This window comes from Perna viridis, chromosome 4 (assembly GCF_037379345.1).
Source record: "Perna viridis isolate PV_CMFRI_1.1 ecotype Kerala chromosome 4, ASM3737934v1, whole genome shotgun sequence".
Taxonomy (NCBI): Eukaryota; Metazoa; Mollusca; class Bivalvia; order Mytilida; family Mytilidae; genus Perna; species Perna viridis.
This window is the reverse complement of record NC_142448.1, coordinates 13,222,304-13,236,679: the sequence shown is the minus strand read 5'-3', so window position 1 is coordinate 13,236,679 and position 14,376 is coordinate 13,222,304. Positions and strand designations below refer to the sequence as shown.

General features: G+C 32.8%; 1 protein-coding gene across 1 annotated transcript; it reads left to right on the top strand.

Annotated features, from left to right (window-relative positions):
- Window positions 1-287: 287 nt before the first annotated feature.
- On the top strand, window positions 288-3,606 carry LOC148618923 (monocarboxylate transporter 13-like). The gene is made up of 6 exons (XM_088577010.1): window positions 288-489; window positions 1,212-1,328; window positions 1,628-1,771; window positions 2,060-2,327; window positions 2,626-3,281; window positions 3,422-3,606. Exons 1-6 carry the CDS (start codon window positions 288-290, stop codon window positions 3,604-3,606), a joined length of 1,572 nt encoding a protein of 523 aa, XP_088433136.1.
- The last annotated feature ends 10,770 nt before the right edge of the window (window positions 3,607-14,376 follow it).

The window sequence follows — 14,376 nt, the reverse complement described above, 5'->3', positions numbered from 1 at the left end:
CTTGCTTAAAAACTACAACTGAAAAATCATGTTAAAGTATACTGATAGCTGTTTAATACCAATGAATTACATCGTGTTTAAAAGATAAAACTGCATTCTCTTGATCTTCGTGAAAACAATGCTGTAATGCAGAAGGTGTGCGCAAGGCAAACTGTTTTATAACATGTTAATTTAAAATATTCTTGGAAAACATTATGTAACTATTTTTTGTATAAGTACATGTGACGTATATTTCAAAATGAAATGATAAATTTATAACTTTAATTTGAAGAAACACTTTGGAAAAAATGGGAAAGGATAATATAATTCAAATTTCGAAACCTGTACAGAAATCGCTAGAAACAAATGATACACATATCAAATTAGAACTGACAAAGCAAGGAACACCATGGAGAAGGGAAAGCGACAACCCACCTATTGAAGATCTGCCAGACGGGGGATGGGGATGGCTTATCGTCATTAGCAGTATGATAATTCATTTGATTGTTGGTAAGATATTTTTATCTCAAATTTTAGTGCATGTATATCGATTCTGTTCTTTATTATTATGTGGCAAAGCCTTTTAATGTTCGATCCTTTTACGTTAACAGTAAATTTCTTTTTATTGCTTTATTCGTTGATCAGTCAAAACATCCTCTCGTCCCTCGACAAACGACAGCTGATTTGTATATATTTTTTTTAAATTTCTACCATGAACACTTTTGTTTTAATATACGAGCTGAATTGGTCGTTTTTTTTTGCAATGTAAATGCAACACTTTCCCGTAAGCGTTCTTATATTATTTCACCAAATTTTTACGGCAAACGTTTGTTTTTTCCTCGCAGAAGTACTATTGAGTCTGCTTAGGAATACACTTGAGTAAGAGTAATCGAGCCTTAGAAATAACATTAAAGACTTTCAATATTTATTCAAAAGCTTTCATTCGACTCTGTATGACAAAGTTGAGAGAAAGCTATTGAGAGGGAAGGCATCAAATTCAAGCTTACCACGAATTGCATTTTTGCACTATTTTGAAAACTCTAAAAAAAGTATGATACCCACTTTTTTCTCGATCAAACTGCAGACAAAAACAATGACTATGAAACAATTTTAGCAATAAGCATATTTATTTGCATTTTTAAATATAATTTGGCAAATGAGGCTTTAAACCACCAATCGGAAGAGTAAACATAATTTTAGATTACATTTAGACCAGATTTGCTTCATTTCAGCTGGTTTTGATAGAGCAAGTGGGATATTGTATCTGCAATTTAGAGAAAGATTTGACGGAACATCATCTACCAACGCTTGGGTTGCGTCCCTATCGATCAGTCTGAAACTTGGTGTAGGTAGGTCATTAACTTTTTGAAACGGTGTTAAGAAACATGCAAAAACAAATATTAGAGGCAAGCATAGTTATTTTGTGAACGATTTTTTCTAAAACTTAATAGAATCAGGAAGATTTGCTTTTGTTTCGGTCACATTGCCAAGTAAACAAGGAAGTACTTTAGTTTAATATAATTATTACCTCAGGTTAGAATTTAAACAAAGTTGATTACAACATCTGACATGATAGAACATTCAGCTGCTAGTATATCAGAGTTATTTTCATATGAATAAGGATAATTAAACTCTTTAAATATTTCAGGGCCGATTGCACTGGCACTTTGCAACCGATTTTCTTACAGAATAGTTGTAGTAGTCGGAGGGTTTATATTAGGTTGTTCTATGATTATTTCCGGCTTGTCTCCAAATATTTATGTCTTGTTTGCCAGCTTTGGAGTTTTAGGAGGTACGTAAATATAACATTTAACACAAAAAAGACAAATTATGAAAAATAAAGAATTACCTAACACTTATGAAACAATGTAATCCACTTAATCTGATGCACATTAAAAAGTAGTTTTTGATGATTGGAATCATCTTTAAAAATTTTGCATTAACTTATACAAGAGTAATGACCAATTTCTAAACGTAATCGCATCAACACATTTTGTTATGTTGACGCATCTGTATTTTAGAAATTATGTTTGTAATTCCTTGTTCTTCACTTGATTAAAAATAATAACTTATATTGAAGGTATCGGGAAAGCATTTGCCTTTGGCCCAGGAGTTGTAATAGTAGGACTGTATTTCAATAAAAGGAGAAGTTTAGCAGTGGGTCTAGCTACATCAGGTGTTGCTTTAGGAGCATTTACAGTGCCATTAATCGTTGAGATTTCTTTCTCCCATTATGGATATTTTGGTGCCTTCCTAATAATGACTGGAATCGCTTTCCAAATTATAGTTTGTGGTTTTCTGTTACGTCCTTTCTCTTTTCAGAGACGAGTTTTGGAATATGAGCGAAGGTAATAATAACAAAAGTTTTTTGTGTATACATCTATTGGACTATCTATTGGCATATCTAAGTACTTTTTCTTTGCTATTTTGCATGATAACTTGAAAATTTTACCAACTTTTGACACAAGTAATTGTTTTAGCCTTACATTGTTCAGGGGTTGTTTTCTTATGTGATTTTATCATTTTAAAACTAACAATAAAGAATAACTTATACCATCCATAATTAAAAATAGAAAGAAAGATAAAAGAATAAGTGGAGAGATTGAGTGTAAAAAAATTTAAACAGGCAGTATGCTTTTCTTGTAGTAAAAAGAAGACCGATCATCAGGACGGTGAAAAAGAAACCGGAAAAGGCGAAATAAATGAAAATATTCAGCAAAACGTTCATGTTATGTCGATAGAACTACATGACTACTTTAGGAAACAAGACGTATTCCAAATAACGTCAACGAAGGGAAATGAAGAGATGGAAAGAAATAATTTTGGAAAGATGTTCGACATTAATCTTCTGAAAAACATCCGCTTCCTTGGATTATGTATCGCTATATTATTTTTAAATTTTACGTTTCAGTCTGCTATGATATTTTTACCGGCTCTTGCCGAACCTGTAGGAATCGGTTATTGTGAAGTGTTTCCCATAATAATCGTAGGGATATTCGATGGTCTTGGAAGAATGATATCCGGGTTCTTGTTTGACAGCAAGTATATAGCGCCAATACGACTTTACGTCTATAATTTTGCTTTAGTTGCATTTGGATTTGTTACATTCCTTTTCCCATTCGTAAGAAATCCATTACAGTTAGGATTGGTATGTGTCATTTTTGGACTTTTACTAGGAAATTGTATTTCTCAACAATCAGTAGTAATAATTGATACTCTTGGAGAACAGAACTTGTCCTGCGGATTTGGAATTCTACTTTTCTTTCAAGGCATAGGGGCATTTGTTGGTCCACCAATATCAGGTAATTTGTTTTAAAGTTTAAAGTTTTAAAATATATCAGAAAGAGAAATGAAATAAATAAACAAAATTAATTATAACATAGTTCAAGATACCAATAAACAAAACGATGTTGTTTGAAGTTATTTTTTTCTTTTTTTTCAGGTTTAATGAAAGACATCAATGGATCATATGACTACGCCTTTTACCTGGGCTCTGTGTGTGCGATTACGGGCGCTTCAGTATTAGTTGGTGCTAGTGTTGTCCACCGGAAGTTGCATAACGGCGATTTCATTGTTTCTCCACCAAATTCCCCTAACATAATAAAGCAAAGGGCATCGACGAAATAGTTCATAACTGTCATTTTTTTTTATCAAAATATATGGCGAAGATGCTCTGATGAGGCTTTGTATTAAAAATAGATATTTAGTATACGTAAGGATACAAATTGGAACTTCACACAAAAGCAATATCCGAAAAATTGGTTCACTGATACATCATATTTGTTTGTGAGTTTGTTTTCTATTGTATTGCATTGTTTGTTGTATATAATTGCACATATATATATATATATATATAATTAATGAATTATCTTTGTGATTTTGAGTGAAAAAAATTTCTCCTTGTAAAGGAGAAATTGTAGATATTGACATTAGTAGATCCTTTAAGCGTTGTTAGTGTACACTGTAAAAAGGCAAATTTTCCTTTTCAAGATAAGGACCGAGAACCAGAAATCGAGTCCATGTCAGATTAATACGAACCATCCGATATTTGTAAGGAATCGTATTGTTAATCTCAAGAAATGTGTCAATAAAAGACCCAAGTCCGTATTCAAGATCCATGAGGTATTTGAATGCCTTTCTTCACTACAAGAAAAATATGTTATCGTCCCTGCAGATAAAGCTTCAAACAACATTGTATTTGTTTGTAAAGCCCATTACCACAATTGCCTTATTAAGGAATTGGGCTTTGATAGTAACACCCAGGTAATGCAATATACAAACGTACTTATTTTGACAAAGATGAAATCCTAAACAACCAAAAGTCCTTCATGTCTTCTCTCAACATCGAAACAAATTGTGATGATTTTACTTATTTGTGGTGGATTCCCAAGCTTCCTAAGAATCCATATAAAGAAAGGTATATAGTTGGATCTTCATTTTGCTCCACCAAGGAGATGTCTATTTACCTTACAACGATATTGTAAAAAAAAAGTTCTCTATAGAAATGGATTTAATATCTATCTTAATATCCCCTCATAAATCTGGGATATAAGACCCAATACTTAAATTTAATGCATGTCCTAAAGTTATTAGGAAAGAGTTTATGAAGGAAGATGTAGTTTAATAATTTAGCCTTTACGAGGTGCATCCAAACATCAAGTATCTAGTCACTTATCTGAAAACGAGATCATTTGAATTTTCTAATGATATAGATTTTGCAAGCTTTAGTAAGAAATTGGTATTTTATTTTACAATAGTTTATAAATATATACATACCGTGCAACAGCACATGTGTAGATTTGGTTGTTTTAGCCAGACATTAGTTTATCTTTCACTAACAGAAGCATAGTTACAGTGACTTTGTATTATTTAAATGATATCAGTTAGAAAATGATATTTCAGTAAAGTGTAAATGATATAGATCTGGTTTAACTTCAGTAAGAGATTGGTACACCTCCCAGTTGACTTGAGTATACCTGCATGTGCAAATAAGTAGGACTCAGGTGAAGATAATATAGACTTTATTTTGTGAGTGAGTTTTTTAAGAGATTAGTATTTTTTTCACAATAGTTGATATATATATGTACATAATTTGCAAAACAAAATGTGTAGGTTTGCCATAATTGGGTTGTGTTAGAGATTGATTTATCTTCCACTTATACACTGTATCGGTTTTTGGCACAAATTTTGTATTGTGAAGAGTATATGTTAGTTAGAAAATAAATTTCGGGCAAGTGTAAATGCTATATAGATTTTCTTAAAATTATATAAGGTATTGGTACATCTCTATGCTGACTTGATCATATGTGCGAATCAAATGAAATAGATTTGGTGTGTTTTAGAATAAATGCTATAGATTTGGTTACACTTAAGTAAGAGATTGGTACATCTCTCTGTTGACTTGATCATATGTACAAATACGTGATATAGATTTGGTGTGTTGTAGAAAGAGATTGGTATACATCCTACTAAACACAGGTATTCCAATAAACAACGAGTGTTTAATACATATAATGATATAACTTCGAGTGGTTTACATGGTAATATAATGCCACATTTAAAGGAGTTAAAATTAAGGATTCACTGTACAGAGTCATTTAGTAAATTGAAAAATCATATTGATAAGAAATATGTATATCTCCTACTAGTAATGATTATACACGAACATGGTGGTAAAAAAATTGGTAATTCTCCTACCAGTGGTGAATAAAAATATATTGGTAAGCGATTGATATATCTCTTAAAAGTCATGAATATGCAAAATATGTGGGTAAGAGATAAATGTATCGCAACCTTATAAAAAAATATAGAGATTTTGTGCTTTATCTTAAATGGTAATTAATAATCAATTAAGGTTGTAAATGATGGCGGTGCAGACGATGTTTAGACAAAAGGCTTGTCTATCTCCTACCAATGGTGAATATAAATAACTTTTTCGTGTGTTAGAACGGTACATCTCATAACATATAGGAATAAAGGAAACCATGTTGGTAAGATATTGATATATCTCATACAAGTAGAGGATCCATGGAAACATATTGGCAAAAGATTGGTGTACCTACTACCATTGTTTAAGAGTAATCAAGGGAACCAAGGTTATAGCGGTAATCAAAAGAATGTAATCCAGGGACAAAGACCAGACATGGAAAACAGACACACACAACAAAGATTACAAAGTAACTAAAATCATACATACAAAGCAACAAAAGTAAATGAGCAACTCGGACTCCACCAAAAACTTGGAGCTTAAAAAACTTTAAGTTGATTGAAATATGTTATAGAGATTTATACGTTTACATAGTGTAAATTGCAATATAGAGTCAAAATCTCTTTAAATGTAAGAATCGATAATGGTCCAGATGATGTACTCCTGATTTTCAAGAAAATGTAAGTATAAAAATATTGTTACACATGTATATCTGTATATCCTATAAGTTATTCATTATTAAGAAAACAAAAAGTGTTTGTAAGAGATTGGTATATTAACTACCAGGACTTTTAAGGAAAAGAAAAAGTGGATCTATCTAATACATAATTAAATTACAAAAAGTAATAATCATTAAAATCAGAAATAATAAAGAAGTAGTTCAGCTAGCAAGTATCATTTGTGATATTATAATGTAATTTTTCCTATAAAAATAATCATTGTGGTAAGAAATTGATATGTCTCCCACCATTTAATGAGGTGCTCATTTAGTTTTGTTACTTTGTATGTATTATTTTGGTTACTTTATGTTATTTGTTGTATATGTCTGTTTTCCATCTCTGGTCTATGTTCCTGATAACATTCTTTTGATTTCGGCTAGAATCTTGGTTCCCTTGAGTACTCATTCATTTTGAAAAATCAATGATGTTGCGATTGTTAGTATTATAAGCTGCCCCTGTAATATTCTACCACAATTTATTCTTCCAAATTTAAACTGTACTATGAACTGTTTAGAATAGGACGGAAAGCATAAACATTCTTCAGAAAAGAATATTCTTGTTCAGTAAGAGAACCTAAACCAGAAATTCTTGCAATCTCTTTTGGACGAGTATAACTGTCACAAATCAAATCCTGGTTTACAAGTACAGATGAATGTCAGGGAAAATCAGGCTCACAATTACGATTTCCTGCAAATTTTGATCTAGAAAGGGCAATAAATAAAGCACCTCGACACCTTGATTCAAATGACTTTGAACTAAGATTTATAATGATATAATCAAAATATTTCCCCTTCCCTATGGTCACGCCTTTGCATTTATAGATTGTAGTTGCACAACCAAATTTAAATGGAATATGTTTTGTCACACAACAGTTACAAGAACATTCAATTTTTCTCTCAACTGAGAAAAAGGACAACTTTGGGTTTTTCTTGAGTAGAAGCAGAACCTCTGTAACTATCAAATTAAACCATAACAACAGCTGGTAGTGCATTTCTGGTCCTCCAAACTTACTGTATACTATATCAATTATTTTTCCAACAACCAACAAAGCCATTAAACAAGCCATATGAAACACACAGATTAATTTAAAACGATCACCATGGTTGGTAGATTTGCACATGTATACTGTCCTTAGCAACCCACCTAATTATCACTTTCAGCAGAATTAGAGTGATAACCTATTCTGATTACCTATTTTGATATTCTTTTTTTGGAGTTGGATGAGTTTCATTCAGTTGCAATTTGACCCTAGACCTCAACATGTGTAAGGAAAATAAATAAACACTTTCAGACATCTTTTAGTAAGAGTAATCAAGGGAACCAAGGTTATAGCGGTGATCAAAAGAATGTAATCAAGGGACAAAGACAAGACATGGAAAACAGACATACACAACAAAGAACATAAAGTAACTAAAATCATACATACAAAGTAACAAAAGCAAATGAGCAACTCGGACTCTACTAAAGACTGGAAGCATGGACCGGATGCACTGGTAGGGTAAGCGTCCTCTTTTTTTTTCCAGAAACACCCGCCGAGTTGCTCATAAAAAGTAAAGTACGGGGTAGACGAAAGAGGAAAGGAAAACTATGACACGTTGAACAAATCACCGTAACAATCCAGGAGTTCATGAAGACGACCATAAAACTCTGTTGTGATGACTTCCATCTTGTAGCAACATAACCCCATAAGCCTATTTGTTAGAATTCTGCACAGTTTCGGCAACCTCTGGCATAACGTATGAGTTGTGATATGATACTCCATACGCAGGTACTGGAGGGATGTTGCCGCAGTGAAAAGGAAGTTGACAATTCTGACTGAAAAACCAGTTCTATATTTTATCTTTAAATTGAGCCATCAAAAAGTTTGCAACCAACATGTAGCCTTATATTCTGTTTGTGTCAATAGAACTTCTCTCAACTGCTTTTGGCCTTCTGTCTGTCTCATGATTTGCTCTAAATGAACAACACAGTTAAAATCATTCCAAACAAGAACCCCGTGCATTGAAGCAGATATTTTTCTAAATGAGTCATAAACTTGGGAGTCTAAAACTGGAGGTTGCTGAACATCACCTAATAAAATAAAAGACAGCAACTACTGGTAGACAACCCCTACGTTTATTACAATTTTTACCCTTTCCAACACTATATCTTCACATAAATTCCATCCATCCCATATTTATGGAACATATTAATGATCTTTCATTTACTAGCATCACTTTCAGCCCTTTACAATTTTCTTGTAATGCTTTATCTAGGGATCTGTTTAGGGACTTTATTTCTTGGCATTTTTCATAAGTAGGCATTTCACGGAAGCTATGTAGAGTCACATTAGAAATATCATAAGCACTACTTCCTGTTGAACATAACACCTGAAGAGATTTATTTGAAGAAAATATAGTTCTGACTGCCTTAACTAAACATTTTATGAGGAAAGACTTTCCAAATCCCGCAAAACCAGATACTATCTCAAAGTTTCGAAATTTTCTTGATTTTCTAAATAGTTTTGACAACTATTTCAAATGTAAAATTTTGATCGGAATTCATTTTAGAAAATATCAACATTTGGAAAATTCATTTGTGGATTATTTGTAATCAAATTTGATTCCTTAACCTCATGAAGCCATGCGTCACTTACAAGAAGGTGTTATATCTCTATCATCCCTCTGTAGATACATGCATCTATCTAAAGAAATATTTTTCGTAACTATCAAATTAGAGCCATCTTTGTGCAAGAACCAGATAAGCTAATATTATGAAAACTATGACTTGATCAGATTTAGATAATGCAGCAGGGATGTCTATTTTTTGCTCTATTCATCAAAAGTTTCATAAGCATGAAAAGGTTGTAAAAAAGTTCAACGATAGAACCAGTAGGTTGATTACCTTTGCGGATATAGCCAGTAACATGTTTTTCTATGATTTCATCTACAGAGAGGTTGTTAGGGTCACTTATAGAATGAATGAGAGAAACATCTCCCAGCATTGGACGGCCTCTAGCCTTAGAGAACCATTGTTGTCAGTTCTCGGTGTTGGTGTTTCTCTCAATTCCTTACCTGGAAGAGATTCACTACCAACATCCATCCTACATTTATTGGTTTTACCCGAATCGGTAGTAAAGTAATAATCAGAACACCTATGTATAATAAATTTATTTATAAGTGATAAGTGGTCTTCAAGTAAGGAGTCTTGTGATGAACTTGCATCCATTAATAACTTGATTATTGGATTTTTCCCTCAGGTGGTTTAAGAACAGTGCCTTCTGAAGGAGGCCAAAAACGTTTTTTTTTCTGGGTTACCGTCTACATCTTTTCCGCAAGTGTAGTTCTCTGTCATCTCGCCAACAGAGCTCATGTTAATGAACCATATCACTTGACTTAGCAAATTCCTGTCTATGGCAAATAAATTGACACCAAATGCTGGCGACATGACATCATGAAAGTAATTAAGAGTCCTGATATCAAAATAGTGGGGAACAATGTGAGTGTGTTGTTGAAAACATTAAAAAGTACAGATATGTCAGGTAAATCTTTTTCTTCACCAGTAATTTTCTTTATATATGTTGACAAAGGTCGTTTTATGGGTTTAAAATGATATATTGCACACCTACATGACAATACCTTTTTTCCCCCATTTATTTGATATTGGATTAAAGCTTTTAATTTTTTTCCCCTTTGTGTCCAATATTCAGCAATACCTCTTAATGATGCACCAAAATAAAGAATGCTTTTGATAAATCAGAAACAGTCAAATGTTTATCTCCCATTTCTGATTGGCAACAAAAGAACAACATTTTTTCTGCTTATCATATTGTGCGCAATAAATATTAAAAACTAATGTTTTGCAAAACGCCCATCTCCACCCCAAAGTAATACAAGTGTGCAGCCAAATCTGTCATAGGTGTAACTATTTTAGCACGATTAATAAAAAATACCTGTAGCATAGGGAAAAAGAATGAGAAATGGAAGCGTAAAAAAATATTGAGTGGCTAATTCTGACACAGGCTCATCATTGCCAGTTGGCCAAAGGAGAACAAAATTACCTTTTTGATTTACAGCTACTGCTTTTCGATTATTTTCCCCCAAGAACATCTTTAACAAGTTTATTTACTTCCTCTAAGATATTTATTTTGGGATTAGACAAAAGTACACCTAAATATGTTGTTCCCTCAATTTCTTCTGGGCTAGTTTGATTAGGAGGAAATCCTTTATTTTGTTAAGAACATGAATCTTTATTTGTTTCTACTGCTAAATTATTTTGAAGTTCACCGTTTCAAGGGAGAGAATTTGATGTGTCCTCACTTATTATATATTATCCCTATAAGCGTGGTTATTATTTTTAAAAGGTGTAAAGCATTCTGAATTTTACTGCGACGAACTGTGTAGTCTTTTGAATGCAAAACATACCAGTTTTATACATTGTGAATTTCGATATGCTGTACACGTCTTTCAGGAGTAACCGCGCATTAGCAGCATTAAAATCAAATATGTAGGAAGATCATAATCAAAATATTAGTTGTATACAAGAAGTACTCATAACCAAATATATCGAAAGAGGAAGCCAAATCCATTACCGAGAGGTTCTACCATATGCAATGCAAGGAATGAAGTCTCGGTGTTTTACTTCGGGGGGAGTCTTGGAAATATTTGAACAGTTTCATTTACCTCTTGAAACTATACCATCATGTTTGAGAATATGGATATTCATACATGGTGTAGTTCTGCAAATTAGTTGTTGTTCTATTTTACCCAATTCTTAGGTTCTGGAGGTACTTTTAGGGTTCATGTTATTTTTTCTGAAAAAAAAATCTTTTTATTCATTTTTAAGAAGGTGACAACGTGCACACATATCGACAGTCTTCATTTTCATGATAAGTTTCTTGCATGACAAACACTGCAATAATGAAATTCAAGAGACATTTGGTTTAGCTAAAAATTTCGATTACAGTCCAAAACTTTATTAAAATTTGAATTTTTATGAACAGATTGTGCATCTTGAATAAATTCTCCAGAAAAAAAATATTTTAAGTTGTTGCCTAATTCTGTAAGCATTTCGTGCTTTTCTTTTCCTTTCATCAGATGACTCTGGGTTTTTTGTAGAAATTCCTTGGTTATACCAAGCTTTCTGTACCTTAAGTATACTTAATCGGTGGAAGGGTCATATTTGTTACTTTATTTTTTAATTTTTTTTTATTGACTCATCAATGACAGGATTTTGTGAAGTTATTAATATACCATGTAAACCGCCGTTGTAAACTTCAGCTTCATACACACATTGATCAATGTCCATCTTCTGGAACATGGCAACTGTTGTTCGTGCTATTATTTATATTTACAGGTTTTGATGGAATTGATTTCAAATCTGCTAGAGCTAGATTGCTTACATTTTCTGAGTGAATATTCCTAGTTGTTTTCATGTTTTGGTCTGTCGTGTTATCAGAAGTGTGCACAGGGTAAGGGGAATTCTCTAAAATATTATAAAATAAAATATTGTAAAAAGTATCAGAAGACAAATTTTTGCAGTGAATATTCCTGGTTGTTTTCTTGTTTGTGTCAATGATATTATGGGGAGTGTGCATAGAAGAAGGAGAATTCTCGAAAGTATAATCCGGGTGAAAAGTATCAGGAAATATCATCGGTTCTGAACATGCCCACATTTGGACAATGTACTTTCGTTCACAACCTGGGAGTTTGGCACTGGGAATTTTGTATCACAATGAATGTAATCATGGCCAATTAGAAATTTATTGGCAGTGACATTTAATTTTTGGCCATTTTCTTTACGCTTCCTTAAAAAAATAAGTAGGAACCGTCATAATACCATTTCTTACTATATTCGCTTAAGATTTTGGCTTTACGGAAAATTCAATGGTTTTAGAGTCTGAAAAGAAAATCGAATGAACTTGTAAAGACATTTTTCTCACACAAAATCTACTTTCAAACTGGATAAATTGCTCTTTCCAAGCTATAGACACACACTTCAAACAGCATTAGCTGGGCAGAAGCGGTTTCTGACCAAACGTATACAGAATCCCAAAAATAGCTATTTACGTTTCCATCGGGAGCGTATTATTGTTACTCCTTTGTTCAACAACAATATACTGTCGTTGTTTTTTATTTGGTGCAAGAATGTGTCTCTACATGCATAAAGCAAAAGCCCTATATTCCATATTGCACCCAGCCGTAGCTGAAAAAATATAGTACTGCTAGTGTTTTGTTGCTTTTCTCATTTTTTATATAGTGCTTATAAGTCTATATATTTTAATAATATATAAAATAAAACATTTTTATGAGTTTTCTGTATAACTGGAGCTATAATACATATGCTCTCTACATGTGCACTTAGATATGTTACTTAATGTGTCCTGTTAGCTATATACAGTTTTTTTTTGTTATGAAATAATAATAAAGACTTTCAAAACTTTATAGTAGAAACGTTTTCGTAAAACTAACCATGTCATTTTGACATTGATTTGAAGAAGAAGATATAGAATGATAACTGTTTCAAAACAAGAATGTCATCTATTTCTTTTAGAGTCTTGCTTCATCAAATCGTGTTACGTGTAAACTTGAAATTTGGTACTCACATGAACTATCACATATTTTGAAAAGTTCATTTTAAGAGTGACATTTTACCTAATCTTTACATTATGTTAAAAATCAAATAAAAGCCTACCCTTGTAACAGGTAGTAATTGATGTTGTGATTGCAGTTTATCTTGTTTAACAAGATGAATGCATATTTGATACAGCGGTACATGTAACATTTATATTTTACAACTGATCATGATGTATATAATGACTGCGCATTTGATCGATACGTCTGTTACAAATGTAAAAAATAGGTCTGTACAAATAACAAATCGATAACGAAGTACGGAAAGGCAAAAAAAAGTTTGTGCAAGATCTTGAAATGTACACTGACATCACTGAATAAAATAATTGGCTCATTCTTCCAAATGTAAATTTAAAAGAATTTGAAAGTGAAACATATAGATGGGAATGAAATCGTATGAATATGCATTTCCGTAATTTTTGCTCAAAGTTGAAGTTGAATCCATACAAACAACGTTTCATAGCTGGAATTTTTAATTGACAACATATTTGTCCAGTGTGGTGGATGTGTTTTTCAACAAACGGTCGGCATTCCAATGGGAACAAATTGTGCTCTTTTACTTGCTGACCTATTCCTTTACTCTTATGAGGCTGACTTTATAGCTGATCTGATCAGAAAGAAAGAATACCGTTTGGCTAGATCCTTCAATCTCAGTTTCCGCTATATAGATGACGTATTATCTTTAAACAGTCCTAATTTCGGGGATTTGATACATCGCATCTACCCAAAAGAACTTGAGATAAAGGATACTACAGACACTGTGAAGTCAGCCTCATATCTTGACCTACACTTAGAAATCGATGGTAAAGGAAAACTATTGACCAAACTTTTCGACAAACGTGATGACTTTTCATGGAGTGTTCATATCACAACTCATACGTTATGCCAGAGCTTGCCGAAACTACGCAGACTTTTTGTATCGCGCTAGAACTCTAACAAATAGGCTTCTGAAACAGAGTTATGTTGCTACAAGATTGAAGTCATCACTACAGAAGTTTTATGGCCGTTATCATGAACTCGTGGATCGTTATGGTGTATCCATCAACACCATGAAAACTGATTTACTCAACGGGTCATAGTTTTCCTTCCCTCGTTTGTCTACCCCGGACTTGACTTTTTATGAGCAACTCGGCGGGTGTTTCTAGAAAAGCAGAGGACGCTTATCCTAGCGGTGCAACTGGTCCATGCTCCCAGTTTTTAGTGGAGTCAGAGTTTCTCATTTACTTTTGTTACTTTGTATGTATGACTTTAGTTACTTTATGTTCTTTGATGTGTATGTCTGTTTTCCATGTCTGGATTACATTCTTTTGATTACCGTTATAACCTTGGTTCCCTTGATTACTCTTGTACATTTTCGGTT

Coding starts and splice junctions, on each gene's coding strand:
- LOC148618923 (XM_088577010.1), top strand. CDS start 288: ATGGGAAAGGATAATATAATTCAAATTTCGAAACCTGTACAGAAATCG. Junction 490..1,211: donor GATAATTCATTTGATTGTTG/GTAAGATATTTT, acceptor GCTTCATTTCAG/CTGGTTTTGATAGAGCAAGT. Junction 3,282..3,421: donor TGTTGGTCCACCAATATCAG/GTAATTTGTTTT, acceptor CTTTTTTTTCAG/GTTTAATGAAAGACATCAAT.